The 19351-nt window shown below is 40.4% G+C and overlaps 1 protein-coding gene across 1 annotated transcript; it reads right to left on the bottom strand.

Moving 5' to 3' along the window:
- Positions 1 to 75: 75 nt before the first annotated feature.
- slc22a31 (solute carrier family 22 member 31) lies at positions 76 to 17766 on the bottom strand. The gene is made up of 9 exons (XM_085167100.1): positions 15748 to 17766; positions 8743 to 8846; positions 8421 to 8575; positions 5611 to 5779; positions 3864 to 4009; positions 3500 to 3608; positions 2355 to 2569; positions 2103 to 2214; positions 76 to 1923 (listed from the first exon to the last, which is right to left on the bottom strand). The coding sequence occupies exons 1-9, from the start codon at positions 16135 to 16137 to the stop codon at positions 1488 to 1490; spliced, it is 1836 nt and encodes a 611-aa protein (XP_085023226.1). The 5' UTR covers positions 16138 to 17766; the 3' UTR covers positions 76 to 1487.
- Between the last annotated feature and the right edge of the window lie 1585 nt (positions 17767 to 19351).

Here is a 19351-nt window from a genome sequence, read left to right as displayed (position 1 = left end):
ATCCATTTTATCTCATTTAAAACAAAAACAAAAAGTAGTAAAGGTGCCTTTTTATGGGCAGGACTGTAAACGGGGTTTGTTTTTTTTTAGTTGAATAATGAAGTCACACAAATATAATCTGAGTACGCACACCTGAACATTTTCACTCCAAGCAGTACATTTCTTTGTTTTGTAAAGTGAACAGGGCCATCTAGTGTTCAGAGAGAGAAACACCATCACTGAACATTTTTAAAACAAGTTTTGTCGATTTGAGTTTGCTTTACAGAGAAATGGGGGGAAAAAAAAGATTTAGATTATTTTCCTTAAAAAGTTAACACTCAGCTTTTGCACATTTTACTTTACAATGAAACAATAAAACATTAGGTTTTAAAAGCTTACATCACTAACTGTAGTTCCAACACAAGCACCTTTGTTTGCTCACTGAAGGTAAAGTTATGTATTCACAAACAGTAAACTATCACACAACGACACTGAAGGCTGAAGACATGATCTCATTTCACAGTTAAAACTAAAGGCTTTAAACACGTAAAACATCCGCACTAGTAAACATAAAAGAACATTAAACAAAAGTTTTTTTAAAAAGAAAAGAAAAATGCTGAAGCATTCCAGACACAGACGCACTTTTCGCTCAGCAGCTGCTGTGGTTAGTGCATCTTGAAATTTAGCCACTTCCAGTTTTTAAGTAGAAAACAACAAGACAGTTTTTAATGCAATAGTTGGTAATAGACGTGGTTTATAGAGGGAGCATGAAGACAGAAAAACATAATGGTAAAGAAATGGTTGTGTTTATCCACACTGATCACATCCTAACATCAGAAAAAGGACAAATGAAGCTTGTTAGTTGCATAGGAAACAAAAAGCTTTTTTTAAAAAAAAACAAAAAAAAAAAACAAACCCAAACTATAATTTATATTTTTTAGTACATCATTCAGTGCCCCCTGCTGTGCTTCACAAGTATAGTATTGCGTGCTCTGGTGATCTGTAGCCCACTCAGCGCTGCTATCTGCTGGTGAGTCAGGCAGACAGACTTAATGAAGAACTCCTGTGTTACTGAGAAATGCAATCAAAGAGTTTTACATGACAGAGAGCTCCTCTGGTAACACTGGAGTGTGCCAGTTTGCTTTGAATGCCTACTACAGACATGAGCAGTGTAACCCCAGCTGCACTGGGAATGTACCAACATATTCCTACATCTCAGAAAAGGCTGACAAAATACAGCAAAAGGAGGCCATCGTCCCACAGCGGTGGACCGCATCCATGCGTGAAGACGCCACTGCATAGTGACAAAATGTAAAGAGACCAGATGGAAATATTGATGAAAACTGACAAAGTTGGAGCCATTGCTCTAAAGTGCATCCAGCTCTCCAGATGAGTAATGAAGAGCTAGTCACTGACACTTCCACTGAAGGCTTATCATAGCCTGTCAGAGGTAACATTTCGGCTCATCCCCTCAAGCTAGAGTGTAAAGAGGAGGAGAAGGGTTAAATTTAAGACACATCTCTCAGAGTTTCTGGTTCCTGTGTTTCATTGTTTGACAGCAGAGGGGGATGAGCAGGAACAGCAATCCTGTAAGGCAAAGAATCTTTAGTCAACATCTTCCTGGTGGCAGACACCAGGAGGGAGTAGTTATCCGGGTTGTACTCCGACAAAGGGGTACGCGTGTGCAGTAGAGGGAGGCTGTCTCTGGTAGGCTGCGACAGGAAGAGGGGTGGTCGCCTCTGGTTCTCGCCGTCCTTCATGGAATCTGGGAGCGGTTTCCGTTTGCTTTCAGGTAGGAGCATTATACAGAGGACGGAGAGGACAGCGAAGGAAGCGAAGACAACATGATGGAGGAAATAGCCACCATTGTTCTGGAGCTCCATCAGGGAGGAGGCGGCCCTGCCAACGCAACCCAATGCCAGCACCAGGCCAAGGCAGCCACCTCTGGACGAGAGAGAGGAAGCACAGGAAAAGGAGAATAAATCACCAAGGTGAAAAGATCGCACGGTACTTTGTTTGAACCTGTTTTTTTCCTTTGTACTTTAAAACTTCCTTTTGACTTTGCAGCAAATGGGATCAATACGTCCCATTTTCAGTTTAATCAAGAACAAAGAGACATTTACCGAACTACAGTTGGCATCACCTCACAGGCGAAGAATGCACTGAGCATGGCAAGAGCCTGAGAGAACAACAAACCCACAACGGAGAGCACCAGCACCAGGCCACCCTGCAGGTCTGTCAAACACAAACGTCAATAAAAGCGTCAGTAAAACCAGAGAGTGAAAAACTTTCTGGGATGTGATCCAAAACTTTTTCAAGGATACTCTGAAGGGAATTTACAGTAGATCTTATGGGCCTGTGTGGATGTTACATACATGGTGTAAGGGCCAGCAGCAGGAGTGAAGACAGTCCAGTGATGATGGCAGAGAGGAGAAGCATGCCACGTCGGCCAAAGTGATTGATGGACAAACACAGGAAGATGCAGGCGAGCGCTCCAGTTACCACCCGGAGGAAGTAGCTGAAGTAGAACTTGTTGGAGAAAGTGTGCAGGTTTTTGGTGAAGCAGTACTGGATGCCTGTTCCAATGAATCTGGATGGCAAAGGAAAAAATAAAATAATCAGGTTGAAAGCGGGTACCTCAAATCCTAAAAATTACCCGTTAGGGAATATCTCAGTTCATCTAGCTCTGTGGACCTGTCGTGGCACTTGGTAATCAGTTTTGTGGTTTAAGCGCAGCAGATATTGAAAGCATGTTGTACATTTCCTGCCCTCATGGTTGATGCCATAGCAACACAAACAAAAACAAATGAATTGTTTCCCCTTTAATTTGACCTCTTCTGTAACAAAGTAACAAACCACTGACGTGTACAGCTGATGACAAAGTATTTCCCCCCTTCCTCATTTTTTACTTTGACATATTTCCAGGATTTCCAAGTTTCAGGTCAAATATTTTTTATATTAGGCAAAGACAACCCAACAAGGAGGAAAAAGCTAACAAAACATGCCTTTCCTGTGTGGAAAGTAGATGCCCTCCTTGCTAAATCATGAACTAACTCATACTTTGTTTTGGTTTAGAAAGCTTAGTTCAATTTCACCAGCCACACTCAGGTCTGATTACTGCCAGTTGGATCTCGATATCACTTAAACAGGAACTCGAGTCCTCATTTGAAGTTCAGAGTTTATGATTCAACAATAAGAGACTCGGCAAAACATGGCACCATGGGAGAGATCCAAGGAAAAAAACCCACTACTGATCAAAAACACCACAAAAAGGTTTGTCTCACTTCTCCTCAGTGTTAAAAACTCAGTATCAGTAATCAAACACTTGCCTGCAGTTCTTGTTCGTTTTTGTTCAACCCACTGAATTAAAGCCGAAAGTCTGCACTTCAACTCCATCTGAGTTGTTTCATTTAAAATTAATTCTGGTGATGCACAGAACCAAAATTATCCAAATATTTATGGACTTCACTGTAGTGCCCCTGACTCGGGACCGCTGATTTCATGAAGAGAGAAAACTCACAAGGTGAAGCCGAGTATGAGGCAGTTCTTCCAGATGACGCGAGACTGACGCAGCTCCAGAGCAGAGTGGTATCGTGGCTGACTGTCCTCCCCGTACACTGAATCGATCTCTGTAACCACAAACAGGGAAATCATTTTAACTGATGTCCCAACAAAGTTAAAACCCACTGAGTTTGAGTTGGAAATACATGTTGCTTCTACCAAGGAAATACCAGGGTTTAGAAATTGGTGAGGTCCACATTTTTCTTCTCTTAATGCATCACGTTTAAGGTTTAGCGCCTGTGCTCCAACAACCAGGAGAAAACTGTACACGCCTGCAGAGAAATCCTAGAGGTGTGTGTGTGTGTGTGTGTGTGTGTGTATACCTGACAGCAGGGTTTCGCCAGGGTAGAGGTCGTCTTGTAGAAAAACACAATTTCTTTTAGAGAACTCCTGAAGGCTCCTCTTCGCTTGAGGAATCTGAACTGTGGCCAGCAGCCAGCGAGGAGACTCTGGAAATACCGATGCACAGCTGAAGAAAAAAAAAACAAAAACAAAACTTATTATCCATCACAAATATCAGTAGCAAGTCAAAAGGCTTTGACATCTCAAACAGCAACATCATAAGTGCTTTAGTCACCATGTTATGGCCAAGTAAGTGAAAATCTGTATTAAAGCGTTTTTTAAACTTGATCTTATGAGCGGGTAAAAATGAGAAATCATACAGTAGGCATACTCTGCTTTATAGACAAAATATAGACATTGGGGTTATTTTTCTTCCCCATTGCCTTCTAAGCAGTGTACGAGGTAGGAGTTGCCCCCTGCTGGGCATTAGAGAAAAATGCATGTTTAAAGTTTTTTGCATTGGCTTCACTTTCCAGCCTGAAAGCTCCATCCATCTTTAAAATACAGTACACTGTTTACAGCTGAGAATTACAGACACGTTTATATACAGTTCCCCCCTCCACCTGAGGTTCGAGTGTAATTAGACAGATTTCAAGGACGTGTGTGGTCCACATCATGTGCTCAGAAATTCAATAAGACTTGAGATGATTCAATTATTGTATTTGTAGTGGAAGCTGTTACTGTGACAACAACATGGTGGAAGTGAAATAGTCTCCCTCTTCTGGGAGGAAAAAAAAATTAAATAATTAAAGAGCAGAAACAAGATCTAAACAATTTTGATGCCGTGTCTAAAATACTTTAATTTGTCAACAGTAAATACAATATTTTCGATCAGCCCCTCAAATATAAGCTGAAAGTCTTAGGTATTTATTTATATCATATAGCTATAATATGTTCTGGTATAGCTAAAAAAAAAAAAAAAAAAAAAAAAAAGTGTCAACTCCCAAAGCAAAGTGCATATAAATGTAAATACATGTATAAAGTATGTTTATGGTGCCAGACATAAAAGACTCCACAGACGGCTAAATGGAGCTGGATTGGTAAACTGCTTCAGTCTTGCTGCCACAGACCGAAAGGCTCCATCCTCCTCAGCCTTTAGTACGAGAGACGACTAATAGATCTGAGCTTGTTTGGAGTTTATCCATTTACTCTGCATCCAAGCACGAGAATTTTAAAGTTTTGATCTGAAAGTCAAAGTAAGGTGAATAAAAATACAAAAATGCCTGCAGCATTTTGTATTGCTTGGAGTACTGACAGTTTTATTTTCAAATCTAAGCTGGTAAATATGGCATTTCAGCCGTCTAGCCATGATGACACAAATGCATGAACAATTTTAAACCCAGAGCACACAATGTTAGTTTTGTAGATTCCCCATGCAAAATAAAATGACACAGCCTCTCCTGAGGCCTTTAAGCTGTTACCTGGCAATGTTTCAGAGCAGCTGAGTGAGTGATAACACTTGTTGTTATAGGGTCTCATGTAAAAACAGTTTGAGTGAGAACTGGGTGTTATCTACTAAAATATCCCAGATAATAATTAAACAAACATGGAGATTCTTGTTAACTTGGGTGTGGCTTGTTTGAAGAGGCCTGAGACAGGAGCAGCTCAACATGCAGGAACGAAGATCGCATTATGTTATGGAGTGAGGATGGCACATAGAGAACCGCTGGGGAAAAACAAACAGCGTGTCCACCTGTGCACCTCCAAAAACGCTACCAGCTGACTCACCACCAATAGGACAGCAGAAGGACTAAAGGCAAAGTGGCCACCGCCTGGAGGACGGGCCAATCGCGGGACAGAACCGCAATGCCTGGCAACAGCAGTTCTGCCAGCACGCCGAAGAAACCACTGACCATAGCAACCATCAGACGATGGGGAGGGTCGCACAGCTCCAACCCTGAGGGGATAAAAATAAATAAATAAATAAATAAATAAATAAAGCATCAGAGCACAGCTGAAGGAAAGCAAACCTATTCATCCCGTTGTTATGGCAGCCACCTCGTGCCTAAAGCACGCTGCGGCACGTCCTCAAACTTCATGTCAGCACAGGTCATGTAGCATGTAAGGGTGAAAGCCCCGCCTTACCTTCACCTGTTTGGTTTAAGAGAAAAGGAAATACCAAATGGAACAGCCAGGAAATTTAAAAGTCCCATTTTAGGTGATTTCAATAAGAATCAGTCTTGTTTTCCTAATTTAAAGTTAATTCCTCAACATCTCTCCTTTGTTTAGTTTTTATTTACACTTATCACTTTCTAAATCTTTGATACAGTCACCCACTCATCCAGGGTTTAATCGGTTTAACTTCTGTACCACCATTAAGACTGCTTTTAAACCGTCATAGGCAGAAAAGGAAATGGCGTCTCAAGTGACTCCTGCCATCAAAGACCTGAGCTCCCAATAGGGGAGACCTGCAGTCCACCCTCATGCAAAAACATGAAAACCAGCATCAAAACCCCTCTCGGCCTAACCCCACACAGCAACATAATCAGACAGTCCAAGAAAAGAAAAGAAAAAAAACAAACAAAAGAAAAACAACCCCAAAACAAACCCTGGAGTGAATTTCGACCTGACCTTGCAGGAATGTGGGAGTACGCCTCCCACATTCCTCCCATTTCTCATATGCATCTACAATCTCCACCTTCGCTCACTGCGAATCACTACCAAGCAGAGAAGTTTTGCTGAAACTCCTGTTGAAGACTGAAAGCTGTGGACTTTTCATAGTGGGGTGGCTCACTTGTGCTGTTTGCCCCACAGAGAGAGGACAGCTGAAGTATGACCGACCTTCACACCTCTTAGCTTAGCTCCAGTCACCAGCCTGGTTTCTTTAGTTACCAATATAATATCCATCTCCAGTGTGCCTGCTACAAACAACTGAAGCTATAATTCTAATAATAGAAAAACATCCTGCTCCCCCCCAATAGTCTTGAATGGTAGCATATTTGTACACCTACCAGTCACTGGGTAAGCCTGTGACTGGTACTAGGGTTGCGCCCACTTTTGCCTTCAGGACTGTTTTAAGGCTTCATGACAGATTCAACAAGATGCTGGAAATATTTCTCAGAGACTTTGGTCCAGGCTGACATGATGGCATCACAGATACTGCAGATCTACCACATCCCAAAGGTACTCTGAGGCCATCTGAGTTCAGTGAACTCATAGTCATGTTAAAGAACTGTAGTGACTGGACCAAGTGGACCACGGTCACTGCTCAGCTATTTATTACATTTAGATATTGACATGTCTCTGTGCATTATCCCTTACACTGTCAACAAATCAACTTCGCTCAATCTGATTTATGACAGTCTCCTGCCACAACCTGTGAGCAGGAGAAAGTCCACAACTAGCTGGTGAACACAGTAACATTTAACAACAAAAGAATCAACTAGATATGTAGGCAGGAGGAAAAGAGGAAGACCTCAAGAGGAGATTCATGAATGTAGTGAAGGAGGACATGCAGCAGCAGATCTGCTGTGGGCGACCTGAATGGAGCAGCCAAAAGAGGAAAAAAGAAAGGGAATTATGACCACAATAGGTAATGTCTCTGCACGACTTCAATATTTTAGTCTCCTAATGAAATTATATGGCTAGACAAATGTGGAAGTTTGTCTGACGGATGATGTGATTTCATGAAGGTTATTTAATTATTCCTCATGTTATCAGAGGCTTCATGATGGAAGCTGAACTGATTAGATACACTCGGTGGTTATATTTATCTACAGCCTCTCTTTGCAAACTACACAGTTTAATGAATACGGATATTAGAAATGAGCTCAATAACAGTGACGCAGATGCTCCCAAATAACTTTCACAATAAAATGCTGTCAAGTTTAGCATAGAGTTTGAAGCATAAACGCATCTTAACTAATTTGTCTGGAGAATCAAACATGAAGCACTGCAAACGGTGATCTATCAAAGATACTGCTTTAGACTGAAGGTGAGGAGATTTAGTTTAATGCAATGCTGCAGTATATACTTTAATGCATGAATTTCAGACTTTACTATGAAGGTATCAAGTCTGTTTTCAGGACTCTCCACAAATAAAGATTGACCTGCTTCTGTGGGGACGATAAGGACTTCTATCTTTTCCACTGATAAGATTAGTTCAGCACAGCACGGTGTACAGATAATTAGCTGGGCAAATACATTAACATTATTTAACTTTTACACGACATCAGATTTTTCTCAATAGAAAGACATAGTATCAGGTATCATTGCAATCTCTTGTTCAATGATTTAAGAAGGAAAACAAAAAAGAGAAAGAGACAGCAAGCTGATGAGCACACTTTAAATTTGAAACCAAAACCCCGGAGAGCGTGTCAGGCTGAGGGATTTTCCCCTCAATGACACAGCACGCCATGACAGATGCACAGTAACGATCATGTGCCACTTGTTATTTACCCTCTGGCCTCTTATTATGTGTGTAAATAAAATGTGAACATGTGACCAGTCCATAAAACCTTTTTCTACTTCCGCTGCCGATCAGTGAGAAAGCTCGACTGCCAGACATCAGCTTTAAAATGTGGATACAGATTACTTACGGGCGATGTAGGAGGACACAAACAGCCCAGCGAGCGAGGCGCCTTGAGACAGACGCAGCAGCAGAAACACCACCACACTCCTGGACAAACACAGAACTACACCCAACAGACTGGACAGACTGACGGATAGGAGGAAACCTCGCCGACGACCCAACCTGAAGACACAGACGTAAAACATGTACGAGTGAATCTTCACAGCCTAAACAGTCAACACACACACAAAAATGATGATCTAATGCAACCGTTTTAAACACATTTATTCTGGTGTTTATGTTCTTAATATCTTATTTAGAGTTTCATATCAACTGAGGTTATTACTCACCAGTCACACAGGGTGCCTAGAAATATGTATCCCAGAATCCATCCAGTCATGAAACAGATATGCTGCACGGGGATTTTCCAGTAGTCACTGCAGACCAGGTTCCACTGCAGGGGAGGAAAAAGCAGCACAAACACTGATGAATGTCATGAGTTTAAAAGGAATTGTGAGACAATAATTCAATATTTCAGTGCTCTAATGTCAGAGTTCTTGAACAACACTGTAGGTATAGACAAACCATTTTAGGTACACAGGTTTAACTGCTTGTTAGCACAAATATCTAAATCAGCCAATCACATGGCAGCAATCCATTGCATAGTCATAGTCAAAATAAAAAATAAAAATTAAAAAAAAAGAAAGAAGAGGGAACTGTTCTGAGGCTGTGATAAGTCTTGATTTCTGTTGCAATATGATGGTAGGGTTTTTTTAAAGCATGAAAGCAAGGATCCATCCAGCCCCTACGAATTCAGACTGGTGATGGTGATGAAATGGTGTGGGGCACATTTGAGCTCTTATAATCAACTGATCATGGTTTAAACGGCACAGCCTAAGTGAGTACTGTCGTTTACGTCCATCCGATAATGCACCATGCCACAAAAGTCAAATCGTCTCAAACTGGTTTCTTGTACATGACAGTGAGTTCCCCGTGCTCAAATGGTGCTCCACAGTCACCAGATCTCAATCTGATGGAGCGTTTTCGGGATGTGGTGGAACAGCAGATTCACATCATGGATGTGCAGACATCACTTCACCTTGGACTAAAATCTCAAGGAGTGTTTCCACCACCTTGTCGAGGACAGATCTCAAGGCTAAAGGGGCCCAACGTGGTACTATGCATGATTATAAAGGTGCTCATGGGTCCTGACAGCGAGCCATTTTCTGGCTAACCAGGTCCATCTACTGTTTGTAGCGTTGGTGCCTTTTGAAAAGTTTGGTAATGATATTTAATGTGTAGTTAATTCTAGCAGCAGTGCTTCCAACATGTTTATGCTCCAGTTCTGATGAGCATTTGCAAGACAGTTTTCCAGAGGTACTCCACATCCAACTCCAAAATGGTGAGATTAAAAAAAAACAAAACAAAAAAAGTCAATTTCTTCATTTTAAATTGCAATTGGATGAAAAATGAAAAGTGACCAACTAAAAAGGTAAGAAATCAAGCTAAACGCCTACACCACAGAACCTCAGCACGAAAGGTTTCAGTCATACCAATGCAATTATACTTTATGTATAAAACATTATTCTATCAAAGACTTAAAAGGCACAAATTAGAGCTGCTCCCCACATGCTGCATACATCATAACCTGCCTATGTAACATGCCGAGAATAGCAGTTGAGTCAAACGCACAGAGAGCCGTCTGTGGGGGAATCAGGAATGTAGATCATGTTGTTTGTAATCGAGTTAAGATGCCTGCTGACAGTGTTATTACATTAGACTAAAGTGCCAGCAGCTTTACGCCAGGTTAGTATCAGAAAGATTCTCATCTACTTTCCCTCCGGCCTCATCTCCTCTACTTTCCTACAGACACCAGTCATGTTTACTGTATTTTACAGATGGATCCAGCTGCACAGTGTAAAGTCAAAGCATCAAAGGAAACAGTGAAGAAAATGAGAAGAGCTCAGAAAGGACCTAAATGAAAACGACTGACTACGTGAGGTCACTTTCCAATGTGCCGATCACATTTTAGGGTTTGCCTAGGAGGTTCCTGGGGGGATCAAAATTGTAAATATGGCTGAGATAGACTGGTAAGTGGCATCAAATGGCTAATACTTAAAGCTAATACAGATACAATGCCTTCTGTCCCATCTCCTGGGACAGACTTCAGACCCCCACCCACACTTAACAAGTAGTTAAGAAATCTGATCATCTTGAGTATTTATTCACTTAATTCAACAAGCCAACAAATATTGGTTCTTCTGATCAGTGAGTTTGTTGTTATTTTGAAAATAATTCAGTTTAGACGTGGTACAAAGATGCGCTCAGGTGTGACTGGATCGCTTGACCAGCATCATGTGGAGTGAATCACATTTAAAACAGGGGCCAGGAGGGTCATTCAACTGAAGGTGATAGGACATTTGATCATTAACAGCTGATCATTTTTGTTAATCTGTCAGCTGAGTAAGTGATACGGTTTTGTTGTAAACCAGTTTAATCAGGTTCCACCATTCATGGTTCCAGTTCATAGTTTCTTGCTCTTTAACAATAAGATCTTTAGGTGTGATCAAGTTTTTTGTAAATATTTGGTAAGGATTTACAAATTTCATGCAATGTCAGTGGTGTCCAATTGCACCTGGCCTTAGAATCATCAGAGTAATTCTATGCAGACCCGCGATAAAGTGCACCCTTCCATAGAAATGAAGAGTCTACGTAGCAACCAGGTGCTGATAATCAAATGCACTTGATTAACTGATCATCAGTAAGTGAGAGTTGTAGCAGTTGCAGGTCTGAAGCGTCAAAGTGTGCGTTAATATGATGCAACAATCTTCCCAGGAATGGACGTCCCAGCAAATTCACCAGAAGGTCTGACCATTCAACATTCAGAGAGACTGAAAAACAAAAAACAAAACAGAAAAGCCCAAGAGCTACATCTGAGACTCTACAGGCCTCAGTTAACATGTTAATGTTAAATTTCATGACAGTACAGTTAGAAAAAGACTGAACAAGCGTGGTTTGTTTGGAAGTGTTACCAGAAGAAAGTCTCTTTCTTCTAAAACAATCAGCGCTGCACAGGTACTGCACAGGACGGGCACACGGCAGTCGACCATGAATTCCTTTGTACACCAAAGTATTCTAGAGTCAAATGTAAGGCCATTAGTGCAAAAGCTAAAGTTTGAAGGAAACTGGGTCATGCAACAGGACAACTGAATGACTAAGACAAAAAAAATGAAAAGAATCAAGATCCAGTCAGAGTACTGACGTCAACTGTAAGACAGCTGTGCATAACTGAACCTACAAACCTCAATGATCCAAAGCAACTCTGTAAGGAAGAGTGGGGCAAAATTCCCCCACAGTGATACGAGAGGCTGATGAAGTATCGCCTTTTTTGTATTACTTTGAGTTAAAGGTGGTTCCTCAAGCTATTGAATTATGAGGTATACATAGTTTTTCCTCTTCTCTGTTCTTTTTCACATGACTGCGTGAAATGGTAGTAGTGAAAACAGTGTACCAAATGCTGGTTTATAAAATTTGCTTAGGCTTTACTTAATCTTACGATTTACTTTTTAGCAATTTTAGATGAGCTTTATCTTGCTAAGTTAAAAAGAGGACTCTTCTATTAAAAGTAAAGCCATTATGTCAATATATGTGCTGAAACTAAGGTGATCGCAGTGGCACATGTATTTTTTTTCCCCCAAAGGAGGAATCCACAACACAGATAATTTCTATCAAGGTTTCAACCTTCTCCTGGAGTTTTCCAGTCAAAATAAAATTACATTTTGAGGGCATACGGGACACAATTGTCTCTCTTTGCTAATGTTTTTCTTCCCACTGCGTCTTGTTGTTAGGATTTCCTAGACAGACTTATTTTCCAGTTGAACTTACCGTCATTTATTTCAAGGCATGCAATGCCGACTAACGGCACATGAGAAGACAAAGAAGGAACAATGATGTGAATTAGACATGTGATCCGATTTACTTAATCAAGGTTACTGGAGCAAACATGAACTGCTTGAACCTTTTGATCAGTCGGTCTCCTCACCGACTTCCAGCTGCCTACAGAAGGTAAAAACTAAACTGCTCGCTGTGCATTATTTTATATAGGAATATCATCTGGTGCCATATTTGCTGCATGGTCATTTGAACAAACGCAAACTCATTTTGAAATATGCACTAAATAATCAGTGTGATTGCAAAAAAGTTGCATACAAATTAAGGGCCCTTTGGAAGCCTGGACCCTGCAGGGTAAGCTCCCCACAAACATTAGTGGCCACAAACGTGAACCTCTGTCTCTAAACTTTATCAAGTTGGTTTATAGAGGAGAGTGCTGGACAGCTATGGTTAGTGACTGTTCTTCCACCCAGCGCCTGTGTTGTACTCTGCTCAGTTTTTCCGTTACTGGAGTGGTCCTTTGTCTTAGCGAATGACGACATGAGTGGAGGAAGCAGTTGTGTTCAGGGTCTCAGGAAGGAAGGGGGGGGGGGGGGGGGGGGGGAATGTCAACCCATTTTCCCACTGCCACAGTTTGTCAAACAGGCCTCATCACTGGTAGTTTGTCTCATGATAAGGCACGATACACAGATGATAATCTGAGAACAAGCTCAGGGGCAATTACCCATAATGACTGTGTCCTGCTCGTATACCCCCCCCCCCCCTCCCATGTCAACCCAGATGTCTTAACATACGGAAATCTGCAATTAAAATTAGTTTTTCCTTGGAGTACTAAGCTCTGGAGTGTGTTGTTTTCTTATTTTTTTATTAAAGTATTTATTATTCCAGGACAAAAGAAAAAAAAAATGCAATCCTAGTTTTGTAACACTTTTCTAAAATGCTACGTCTCCCCATCACCCTCGGGGTAACCTTCATTATCCTCTCTCCCTTTACTTCCTCATCACATCCTCTTGCTCACACAGGACTGACGTGAGCCTCACACCGTTTTCAACCTGCCTGTTGATAAGGCACCTCAAGCCAGATCACCAAGATCGTACAGTAATACATTCTGTCAGAGGTGTCCTTCTAAAATACAAACCACGTGTGCTGGGAATTTGCCCAGTGGGCTTCACGCTAACACAGAAACAAACAAATTATAGGGCTTTGGCATCTCTCCGAGCACCATACTGGAATTGCACCATACTGGAAGGGTATGTTTGCTCATTCTATGAAGCAGTGGATAAAGGGACTTGGTGCTGGTCTGGAAAGACTAACGCACACAGCTAAAAGGAAAGCAGAAGGTGTTTGTGCACCTGGAAATTGTGCACCTGCACTCATCTGTAAATTAATCAGTTTATGCAATTCTATTTTGAAATAATGTATTTGATTGGTACGTCATTTGTTCAATGTTAATGAGTCTCTGTGCACCTGAATAATTTTTCGTTGATTTACGACGCATTACTGTGGTCCAGGTGTTCATTTAAGTTGTTTTGCATTTGTTTTAATGAAATTGTGCCTGTATATTATCATCATATCATTATGTAACATGAGGTTTGTTGGTGTTCCTTTGGTGAAGTTATACAGCAGGACATACAGCAGACAAGTCTGGATGATTTACAACAGATGAAAACATTTGAGAGTTGTGCCAAAACATGGGTGTTGGCAGCCTGCCTCCTAGAGCTTCAGCAGAAGTAGCAAAAGCTAAATGAATGCATCCATTGTCATCCACCTACCTGCAAGCTTACGTTTAATTATTTTATTTAAAGCAGCGTCACTGTGGGATTTTAAGATGCCACGTCATCAGCTTGAAACAACGTAGCTTCCTTAAAGTGTCCTGCTTACCTCGTGGCACACTGGTTAAGAACCACTTGTCCAACATACAAAGCTTCAAGCTGCTTCACATTAGTGTTGCTGAGCTCTATGAGCCATATAAGCTCAGCTTTTATTACATGATTTGTAAAAAGCACCGCCTGCTGCTGCTGTGCTCTCTCCAGCTGTTTCTGAAATTAAGGACTGCACGTTTCATGCTGTTAAATTGTGCTAGGACTCAATGGTGGTAAGGGAAGAAACTGGGACTGCTGTGGAGACCCACAGCAACAGGTTTATAAAGAGGTCAAATTAATAATGAGCAGAAGTGAGTTCAGCTTATAGATGTGGTCCTCCACAACAGTCCCAGTTTCTCATGCGTGGGTCGTTCTGATAGATTTAGGATCACATTTGACATTAAGCTCAACGCCTTTAACAGAGGCTTACAAATTCTCCTTCGAAAAAAACAAACAAACAAAACACCTTGACAGATAACCTTCTGTGCTGAGAAGGCCAGTCCCACTGTGGGGTGGACTAAAACTGTTTTGCAGGATTTCTAAGGGGGCGACAGTGCCATCTATAATCAAAGTTCAATCATCCAACTGTTCAAAAATATTTATGTCAGAAATTACCCAGAAATTCCAGAAAAGGTAGGAAACTAATGCAGATGTTTATTTCAGGCTTGCAAGGACCCTGAGTCTTCCCATGTAGAAGGCCCCTTGTTCATGATTTAGGGGTTTGTGAGGTCATGATGGGATGTTTTATTTTTTATCTTTTGGGATGACTCCTAAAGTAGGAGGAAAGCAAGGAAACTAAGAAAAATACATTAAATTTAAGCTTAACCTCCTAGGAGCTGGCGTCCACATGTGTGGACATCACATTTTGGGTTGTCTAGACCAAAACACTAAATTTTGCTCAACAAGGGCCTGATATCCACTTAGGAGGACATTATACTGCCACTGTTCCATTGAAATGCAATGTCCTCATGTGGATCTCATTTTTCTCAGAAACAAAAATCGTGTTAAAACAAAGCAAAACAAAAAAATCTGGTAATTCTTTGTTTTTACATTAATCAGGTCCCAATCAGCCCAATTAGCAAAGAGAAACTAAAAATGCATGCCATGAAAGATTTCAGGTGTTAGGAGGTCAAAGTCAGAGTTCACGCACTGGGTTAAAAGACAGTTAAACCCTGCTTAAAAGCAAAAGTGCATGTAGGACTGCATATTTAAGTGCCAACCTGCTTTCTTGGAGGCAAATTATCATTATACACTTCTTATATGAACTATGAAGCAGGTATTTGTTCCCTGGCTGGCTGGCCTCTCATCTTCGTTCCCGAGAAGCCACGGCAGATAAACGACAGTCAGTAAGACTCAAGCCAACAAGAAAGTGTTAACTGCTCAACTTGAGTCAATATTGACTGAAAGCTGCCGTGTTCATGACACAGCGTGCCTTTAAGCAGACAGAGCAGCTCATCGACACAAGGCCAGAAATGAGCGCGTGAAAGGAAACGGCTTCACCGGGTAAGAAAATGTAACCCAAACTCACAACCTGTTGTATCTCTGCCTCCTACCTCCCCCACAGATCTGTATATTAACACCAGGGCTAAACGTGCGTCTTACCTCCGTGACAAAGTTGCTCTGGAGGCCCGCTACGTGAGAGTACTCCCACCCTGTGGTGCAGGGCACCCTCTCTCTGGGCACGTTCTCGGAGAGGTCCGAGGAGTTGGGGGGGTACTTATAAAGTTCACAGTGGCTCCGACCGGAGCCGTTCACCCAGGGGATGGTGAGGTTGAGGTACCCTTGTGTGGAGAAGTTGCTTAGAAGGAACGCGGAGGGCAGCAGCGTCGGGTCTGGCTTGCAGTGGTACGAGTCCGGGATGAGTGTGTAAAACACGTCGCTGAACAGATTCAGCGTGACGGCGAAACTGGGGAACCAGCTGAACACGACCACGATTCGGTTATAGCGCCCATAGCCGCCGGTGAGAGGGAAAACCTTAGTTTCATAATCCATTTGAAGTCGACAGCTCGTGGTAACAGACGGTCCGAAGACTTTTACGCAGTGAGAGCGCACAGCCGCACGACGCTGAAGCAGGCAGGCAGGGGGCGGATCTTAGGGTCACACAGCCCCGGGGATCGACTTTTATGACACACCTGCTACTTGGAGACTGTGACTAATTTCAGGGTAATCCCCAGACAGCGGGAGTCCAGGGAGCTGTCAGTAACAGTCGATGCTTTTGATGTCTCCATGTGACTCACAGCTGGACTTGACATTAAGACAGCTACCCCGGTGGAAAGCTCACATTAATTTACAAATTTAAACCTGTAATTTCATCTAAACGCGTAACTCACAGCTATTTTCAGGAATTGACTGTTTAATTTTACAGAGGTACACTTTACTCCACTTTGAAAATCTTGTTAAAACACATCAATATTTGTGCTATTTATACAATTTTACACAATATGGCTCCTCAACCACTTAGTGTATTATTAGACAGGACTGCATTGGAAGCGGGCTTATTTTTTCAGACTGAACTTGCTGTGCAACAGTAGAACAGAATATATGTAATACTTTCAAACCTCAGTTAAAAAGATTCATAATTAGTTTTGCCAGCATTGGCTTTATTCATCTATTGCTATGTTGTTGGATTGTTGTTTGTTTTCTGGTAGTTTTTTTAATGTATTTTTTTCTGTTTTTATTTATTTATTCTTAAATAATATAGATATTATATATATTGTTTTGTTTTTAAGATCAGTTCTGAGACTATGGATTTAAATTGGCATATGGCTAAGTCAACTGCATTGGAGTGGTCCTCTGCATTCTTTTATACACCAAGCAGTGTTTGTGACATCAAAGGAAAATGATTTGTTCTTGCACAAAAACATAAGATTATGCTGGGTTACACAATGAACTGGTTTAAAGTTCGTAAGATCTGAAATGTTAATATTTCTTTGAACCCATAAAACACAAAACTGCACTTTGATGCCTGCAGTGAGGCACATTTAGAAATGCCTTGTACTTCTCAGATGGGATAAATTAACACAAACGTCATTGATCCTATAGTTGGGAAATTCTTCTTTTGTTACTTCAGTTGTTTACTGTTATCTGAACAGCAGGAGTAACATGTGGGAGAAACATCTGTATTGATTTAGTCTGGTGACTCGTAAGACAAATAGGCTTTTTTGCCTTGTGACTGTGCAGCTCACCTTATCAGCTGCAATGAAATCCATAAATAGGTGAGGCAGTGTTATGTAATCTGTTAGCAGACAGAAGTCCTCTGGGCATGAGTTAAAGGAGGGCTGTAATTAAGGTAAAAAATCCGATTTACACAGAAATATTAAAGTTGACTCAGTGGACTCTTCCAGACTATGAGTTTAACTAAATCACAAAATCCACCACTAGATAATTCAGACATTTAGATTGTGAAACGCTACAAAGATTAGACACCAAACACGTCATCCTGCTATAAATAGAAACACATCTTTGGAGTGAAGACGAGTGGTGTAACCAGGACTCTAAACCGGCCTTTTGGGTTGTTTGTGCAACTGCTCTGCCTTAAAGAAAACAGACATGCTTGTTACCTTAAACACTTTCCTGTTACATTTTTTTAATGGAAATTTTAAAAACTGCCATTTTTTAAAATATTTTTAAAAAACCTTTGTGATAATTTTAGTGTGCCATTATGCAGATATTATTCTGTACTTAACTGGAGCTATTCAAATATGAAAGGATATTATTTATATATTTCAATGTAAATGTTAAAAACTAGATGTGACAAACCATTTTAGTTAACTAAAAGCTTTTGAAATAAGTAAAAACTAAAAATTTTGTGATCTTGAAAAATGTCATAATAAAAATGATATTATAGATATTATTTAACCTTAGCATTTGTTAATTTAGTAACAATGAGGCTGATAAAGATGCAATCTGCCTGATGAAGCTTTGATGGACATATGACATTTTGCATGTCTCCAAGTCTGTGAGTGAACCACAAAGATTTTACAAAATCCTGCCTCTGACATCCTCCACAGAATAATTAAATATATGAATTAAAATAATAATTAAAAGAACAATCTAACACTGAAAAATAAAAAACTGAAACTCATTATTTTCAAAGAATAAAAACATGAACTGAAAGAGTCCAAAATGAAACAAAAAGGAAAAAAACAACACAAAACTACAATATCCCTGCGCAGCTCTATGCAAACACAAAAACCAAAATGCAGAGAACGGCTGGTAATATTTCAAAATTTTATTAACGAACATAATCTCTGAGGAACAACAGCAGTTCTCGCGCTCTCTGTACATGCAACTGTAGAAAATAACAATTTAGAATTTTTACTTTTCAGTTTTAGTCTTTTTCCCCCCGTCCATACTCATTTTCAGTTTCTCTTTTTTGTTTTTGCTTTTTTATTAAATTTTTTGTGTCTTTTTTTTCCACGTTTAATTTTTTTTTGTCACTTTTTTCATTTTTTTTTTTTTTGCAGGAAATCAACAACAGCTAGAGGTGAAAGTACTGGATTTCTGTTACAGCACTGACGATAGCATCAACAAACCCATCGTGAACCAACCCTCCCCCCTTTAGCTGCTCCATCAATATGTACACAAATAAACTACATTGTACAAATAAAAAAAAAAAAGAAAAAAAAAGAAAAAAAATGTTACATTGTTACATCATAATCACCTGCAGCGAGCGCGACACAGCCCGTTGCTGTTAGAACCCCACATTCTACGCAATTTTTCAGACTAGTACAAAGAGGAGGGTGCAAAACGTCCTGGGAGGTTTTATTTACAGAGCTATGTACAGTATGTCTCTTTCACGCATTACAAGGAGGAAAATTTACACAGCGGAGACCAACTTCAACTCAAAACATACCACAGGTGCCAGAAAAAAAACAAAACAAAAAGAAAACAAAATAAATGATAATAAATAGGTTATTTCTCACCATTTAAAAGAGTAGTTCTCCATGCTTTTTATTAGTCATAATCCATTCTAAAAAATAAAATAAAAAGGAACAAAGAATTTAAAAAAACAAAACAAAACTAGAAAAAACAAAAAGGCTTGAAATCGTGATTTTACATAATGAAACTAAATCATGTATATTTTTATGTCCAGTAAGAAAACACAACAAGTCTAAAAATAAACATTATGAGCGAATGTGATTAGAGTAGAGGTAATATGTTGCTGACTGAGGTGGTGTCAGGCTAGCATCTGTATCACCATGGC

The sequence above is a fragment of the Neolamprologus multifasciatus genome, chromosome 1, assembly GCF_963576455.1.
Source record: "Neolamprologus multifasciatus chromosome 1, fNeoMul1.2, whole genome shotgun sequence".
Taxonomy (NCBI): Eukaryota; Metazoa; Chordata; class Actinopteri; order Cichliformes; family Cichlidae; genus Neolamprologus; species Neolamprologus multifasciatus.
The sequence above is the reverse complement of the archived record's forward strand: the minus strand, read 5'-3'. Positions and strand labels throughout refer to the sequence as shown.

Coding starts and splice junctions, on each gene's coding strand:
- slc22a31 (XM_085167100.1), bottom strand. CDS start 16,137: ATGGATTATGAAACTAAGGTTTTCCCTCTCACCGGCGGCTATGGGCGC. Junction 8,576..8,742: donor CTAGGCACCCTGTGTGACTG/GTGAGTAATAAC, acceptor CTGTGTCTTCAG/GTTGGGTCGTCGGCGAGGTT. Junction 2,215..2,354: donor GCTGCTGGCCCTTACACCAT/GTATGTAACATC, acceptor TGTGTTTGACAG/ACCTGCAGGGTGGCCTGGTG.